General features: G+C 53.2%; 2 protein-coding genes and 1 pseudogene across 2 annotated transcripts, besides 3 other annotated features; 2 read left to right on the plus strand and 1 right to left on the minus strand.

Moving 5' to 3' along the window:
- Tc00.1047053505655.10 lies at nt 1–2,243 on the plus strand (annotated as a pseudogene; the record flags this gene model as incomplete).
- Nucleotides 1–5,711: a sequence feature (areas not merged during assembly with more than two copies in the genome that could not be assigned to a particular haplotype).
- On the minus strand, nt 2,931–3,923 carry Tc00.1047053505655.20 (uncharacterized protein; the record flags this gene model as incomplete). The annotated part of the gene is made up of 1 exon (XM_799244.1): nt 2,931–3,923. The coding sequence occupies one exon, from the start codon at nt 3,921–3,923 to the stop codon at nt 2,931–2,933; it is 993 nt and encodes a 330-aa protein (XP_804337.1).
- Nucleotides 3,602–3,621: a microsatellite.
- Nucleotides 4,107–4,173: a sequence feature (T-rich).
- Nucleotides 4,748–5,083, plus strand: Tc00.1047053505655.30 (uncharacterized protein; the record flags this gene model as incomplete). The annotated part of the gene is made up of 1 exon (XM_799245.1): nt 4,748–5,083. One exon carries the CDS (start codon nt 4,748–4,750, stop codon nt 5,081–5,083), a length of 336 nt encoding a protein of 111 aa, XP_804338.1.

Genomic DNA, 5,711 nt, shown 5'->3' on the forward strand with positions numbered 1-5,711 from the left:
TCTAAAAGTGGGGAGTGACGTATTTGCCGTTGCCGAGGCGCAGTGCAAGAAAGGTGAAGACATCATCTTTACTGCATTTTGTCCGAACTCTACGGGAAACGGAGGATGTGAAACAGAAGGAAGTTATGAAGGATGCCAAAAAGAAGACACAATTTTTGGAGAAAGAAGGTTCTGGAGGGAATAAAGTGGATGTGAGCCGGCCAACAATAGTTGTGAAGGAAAATGATATTTATATGATTGCTGGGACTTACAGCTCGAACCCTGCTGATGGTTGTCAGGATGGGGCTGACGTGGCTACTTTGAAACTTCTGCTGGTAAAAGGGCAAGTCAGTGATGAAGAAAACAAAAAAATTGGCTGGAACGATGCTCACGCTCTACCGTGCACTTTTTTAAACCAAGAACACAAATCCTGGACGCGGCTGACTGGCGGAGGCGGATCGGGTGTCAAGATGGATGACGGTACGGTTGTGTTCCCCGTGGAAGGCACGAAGAAGGGTGACGCAAGAAACGATGAAAAGGCCGTTTCTCTGATCATTCACTCCTTGAAGGATACTAAGAGTTGGGTACTGTCGAAGGGGACGTCTGACGGTGGCTGCAGTGCTCCCTCCGTCGTGGAGTGGGAGGACAAAAAAATCATCATGATGACTGCGTGTGATGATGGCCGCCGCAGGGTGTACGAGTCCGGTGACAAGGGGGAGTCGTGGACGGAGGCACTCGGGACACTCTCGCTCGTGTGGGGCAACAAAAAGGGTGAAAAGGTTGAAATTGTTGGGAGCGGGCTCATTACAGCGACTGTTGGAGAAGATAAGAGAAAAGTGATGCTTGTCACTCTGCCGGTGTATTCGAAGGAGAAGGACAAAGGAGGAAACGAGGAAAAGAGTGAACTCCATCTTTGGCTGACGGACAATACGCACATTGTTGATATTGGGCCGGTATCCGGTGATGATGACGCTGCCGCCAGCTCCCTGTTGTACAAAAGTGGAGATAATAATAAAGGTAAGAAGGAGGAGTTGATTGCACTGTACGAGAAGAAGAAGGACGGTGAGGATACAACATCACCCGGTATGGTCTCTGTGCGTCTGACTGAGCAGCTGCAGCGGGTGAAGGAGGTGCTAGCGACGTGGAAGAATGTGGACGAACGTGTCTCCAAGCTGTGCACCACTTTACTTGCACAGAAGGTTACCTCACCTAACACTGCCTGCAATACTGTTAAGGTCACGGATGGGCTGGTTGGCTTTTTGTCCGGCAAATTTTTTGGCGACACATGGAGGGACGAGTACCTCGGGGTGAACGCTACAGCAAAGGGGAATGTTAGGGCGGAAAAGGAGGATAACGGCGTGACATTCATGGGGCGCGTGGGCGCAGTGGCCCGTTGGCGAGCAGGGGGAGAATCAGCTGTACCACTTTGCGAACTACAACTTCACTCTTGTGGCGACGGTGTCCATCCACGAGGTGCCGACGAGGGAGACACTCCCATTCCTTTGATGGGTATGCGTGTTAAGATTAATGGCGATGAGAATCCAGTACTCCTGGGACTGTCGTACAACAACAGAGAAAAGAAGTGTATATTAGTGTGCAGTGGCGGAACGAACTCTGAGGATCAAAGCGTCACTTTGGAAGTCAGGGACAACGAACCATATGGCCATTGTGCTACAGAACGGCAGCCAGGGCTCCGCGTACGTCGATGGTCAGCCTGTATTGGGAGATGCACAATGCGAAGTGTAAAATACGAATTTGAAAGGAATCTCCCACTTCTACATTGGAGGGGATGGAAGCAGCACAGACAGCACAGGGATCCAAGAAGTGGCTGTGACTGTGAGGAACGTCCTGCTGTACAACCGCCCGTTGGATGCCGCGGAGATTAATGCGCTTAACCCGAATAAGGCTTCTATTCCACCTCAGGAAGACCTAAGCACGGCGGCGGTGGATACTCGTTCGACAGCGGTAAGTGCACCAGCTGCGCAGGAAACCGTGTCCCCGTCTACTCCTGGTGGATCACAGCAGACTGAACAGGAACTGTTATTGGGGAGCAGTGGTGAACATGGGGAGGCAGCTGGAAGAACGGATGGGCAGGAGGAAGAGATCCAGCCTCAGAAAAGCGACGTAAAAGCTGCGGCGCTCAGCAGCAGCCTCGGAAATGTGTCGCAGGGGAATAACACCGATGCCGGCACTGTGCGTGAGAGCGGACTGCTGCTGTCGCTGCTTCTTCTGCTGGGCCTGTGTGGGTTTGCGGCTCTGTGAGGAGTGACTGGCTGCCGCGTGGGACAGTTGCGACCTCCCCTGCACCGACACACACACACACCTGGCAATGAATTTATTATCTCAAATAACTTTTATTTACTTTTCTCTCTGTCTGCTTTGCTGTGCTTTTTTATATCCCCATTTCCTTTTTTTTTTTTTTTGCTTTTGGGGGCAATCACTATGGAAGTTGTTTTCTTCTTTTTCTACTCTTCCCTCTTTTAATTGTTTCTTCTGCACTCTTCCTGTGAGGGGTGCCGTGTGTTTCCCGCCCAACTGCTCCACTCGCACACCCACCGACACGCTCATGACGACGGCCCTGTGCGCCTCGCCTGCTGCACGCATGAGGAGGGGCCGCGACGAACGGCGCGCTGAGGGAGCCGTGACGTGTGGGCGTGCGACGATGGCCTGTGGGGCGGAGCACACATTTCTTTCCCTCTTGTTGTTTTTTTTTTGCGGCCAGGGCGGGCAGACACCCGCAGCACCACACACACACAGCCACACCCTGCCGCCGTGTTTTTCTTTTTTTTGCTTTTCTGTGGATGGTGTGTGCCGCTGCCACCGTGCGGTGATGGATGGCGGAGAGCAGTGCCAGACGTATTGCCGACGGACCACTGTGCATTCTTACTGTCTTCTTTACTTAATGGGTGTCTGCTACATACCGTCATGAGTGAAGTGTTTTCTTTTATTGTTTACTTTTGTTTTCGCCCAAATTCGGTGCCGGCTCCGCGGCTTTGCGTCCCACGGAATGCACGAAACGATGATTGGAAGAACAGGCCGGATGCCGCACTAAATGTGAAGAATGTTGTGTTTGCTAGTGAAACAGTAAAGTCTTTTCCTTGATTTTTTTTTCTTGTTGCAGGCAATATGCATACACAAACACATGACTGTATGGTACTCCTTGGCGCATAAGATAAACGTCTTTCCGAATCAATTTTTCCTTTTTTTATGATGTTTTTGGGATTTCTTCTGGACTCCCACCTTTTTTTTTTTTTTTTTGGTAAATCGCCGCGGTTCATTTTTTTTTTTTTTTTTTCCTTTGCGGTGTTCACTGGCGCTGAGTACTTAATTGTCCCGTTGAGTGTCTCTCTGGTAGCTGTGCTGTTGAAATGCCTCCATTTCTTCTTTTCCTTTTTCCTGCTAGAGGCAGTGATGGTCCGCGACGACGATTGTTTTTGCTCCCCCATTGCGATGGCACGAGGGTGACTGGGCGCCCTGCCACGGCCTGCTGAGTGCACTCGGAGGGGAGCGGATGGTGTGCGCCGTGCCTCACTGTGAGTGTGAGACGCCAATCCGTCGGAGAAGAGAGAAGTAAAGCGCAGCGCCGTGGATTTGAATTTGACCCGTCGCTCTTGTTGCGGCCTTTTTTTTTTTTTTTTTTTTGCGGTGTGACGTGGATAGCTGTGCTCTTGCGTGCGTTGTGCTGCAGGCTTCCCTTTTCCATGTCTTTGCCCTGTTGTGTGTGGGGAAGCTGTGGGAGAGGATATGTGTGGGAGAGTGAGTGTGTGTGGCTGCCAGCCTCGCCCTGTGCATTGAGGACTTCCATACACGTGGCTTTGCTTGACGGCGTTTTGCGGCACCCAGGGCGTGGCGAGGAGGAGGATGGGGAGGATCTGTTGTGAGCAGAGGGAGGATGGACAGGACAGTCCCCTTCCGTGTCCTTCCCCGTGTCGTTGGCAGTACATACTGAGAGCATAAATTTGAGCGAGTGCGGGATGAAAGGTTTATGCCGTTTTGTGTGTGCTACTCAATCGTCGTCATTGCATGTTGTCGTCACGGTGCGTTGTGGTGCGGTGCTGTTTGATGAGGGAAGGGTGCGATGCCACGGCTGCTGCGCACCACAACCATTTATTGCCTCTGCACCGGCATTGTTTGTTTTTTGTTTTTTGTTTTTCAGTTTCTGTGGCTTGTTTTTTTTGTTTTTTGTTTTTTTTTGCTTCACGATGAATTTGTTGGAGGAGCTTTGGTTTTGGTGCCTGCTTCACGGCGCTTCGCCTTGTGTGTCGGTTGCGGTGCTTCCACGTGGTTCCAAAGCGTTTGATGGGGTGCTTACCCTTCTTTTTGCGTCCTGCACCCGACCTTGTTTGGCCATGGCGGCAGCAGTGGGACTCTGCGACTGCGTGCTTGCCGTGCGTCTCTCATATTTTGCCGTTGCCCCCTCTTTGTGTTGGTGGGGGAGGAGGCGAGCGACTGCGTCGGTGGAGTTGCGCTCCAGTGGGAGAGGGAAGGCGCTGACCGCCGCTGACGGTGACGGTGGCGGTCTTTGCTGCAGGCGGTCTGACGGGATGACGTCACCGGTGTCACACTTAACCGAGGTGGATGAGGGCCGCGCTGCGTCTCTGTCCCCTCTCTTCGTCCTCTCAGTCCACTGCAGTCACAACCGCCGCGCGGCATCTGCACGACTACCATCCGGACGTCTGTGAGCCAATCGGAATGTAAAATTAGTGTGGACCCTTTTCCCCGTGACCAAGTGCTGCCGCCGTGCTTCTTTGTGTTTCCTTTGTTGTGTATGCCGTGCGCGCATGGTGCCGCTGCTTGCTGCACAATGCCGACTCGCGTGAACGAGAAACGAGGCATTGACTGCTGGGGGCCGGCGAGCTCTCCACTCCACTTACGCACCACCAACACCAACACTTTTTGTACGCGCTTGATGGCTGGCGGTCGTAACGCTGCCACGTGGTCTGCCTCGGCTCTTGTGTGTCGTGCACGGCATCGCGATCGCCATGTGATGGAGCCATTCGGTAACAGGAGCGGTGCCAGTGGTCATTTGACTTTCTGCCGGGATTCCGCCACTCGGCACGGTGGCTGTGTGGGTGGTGGGAGGGCGATGGTGTCACTGAGTTGATTGCGTCAGCGCGGCTTTGCTTCGGCGGCTGTACTGTGACGGGGCTTGTGTATGACCGGATGTTTTTGCGTTCCACTGTGTTTGTTTAATGTTGTTGCTGCTTTTATTTCCTTTTTGACCGTGCAGTTAGAGATACTTTTGATTGACCAGCACAACTATCGTTTCAAGGTGTTAGGAGTTAATTGCAGTATTAGGTTTAGCAGTATTAGTATAACGATCTGGCGGAATCGTGTCACTGGATTCGCCATCTGTAGGAAGGGATTTGCTAGGCAGGAGTTAAGGTCGACGGTGCGAGAGCGACACACCACGACAGCTCTGTTGGTGCCTGTTTGGGTTGGTGGATGTGGTCTTCTGTGGGCGCGTGTCCGCGCAGCCGGCACCGTGTGCGGCGCAGGGTCATTGCGGCTGTGCGTGTGGCGCTGCTCGTTGTGTTGGCGCTGGTTGCGGCGGCGGCGTGGGTGCCCGCGGTGCATGCGGTGGTGCTGCGACTGCGGGGCGGCACGGTGGACAGAGCCATCACGGTTGGCTACGCCGTGGACACGGTGCTGATGGACGGCGTGTACATCACGAACGGCGTGGCTGTGGTGTTCGACGTGCCGGCGATGCTTCCCGGCTCGCTGCGCATTGA

This window comes from Trypanosoma cruzi (assembly GCF_000209065.1).
Source record: "Trypanosoma cruzi strain CL Brener chromosome Unknown tcruzi_1047053505655, whole genome shotgun sequence".
NCBI lineage: Eukaryota > Euglenozoa > Kinetoplastea > Trypanosomatida > Trypanosomatidae > Trypanosoma > Trypanosoma cruzi.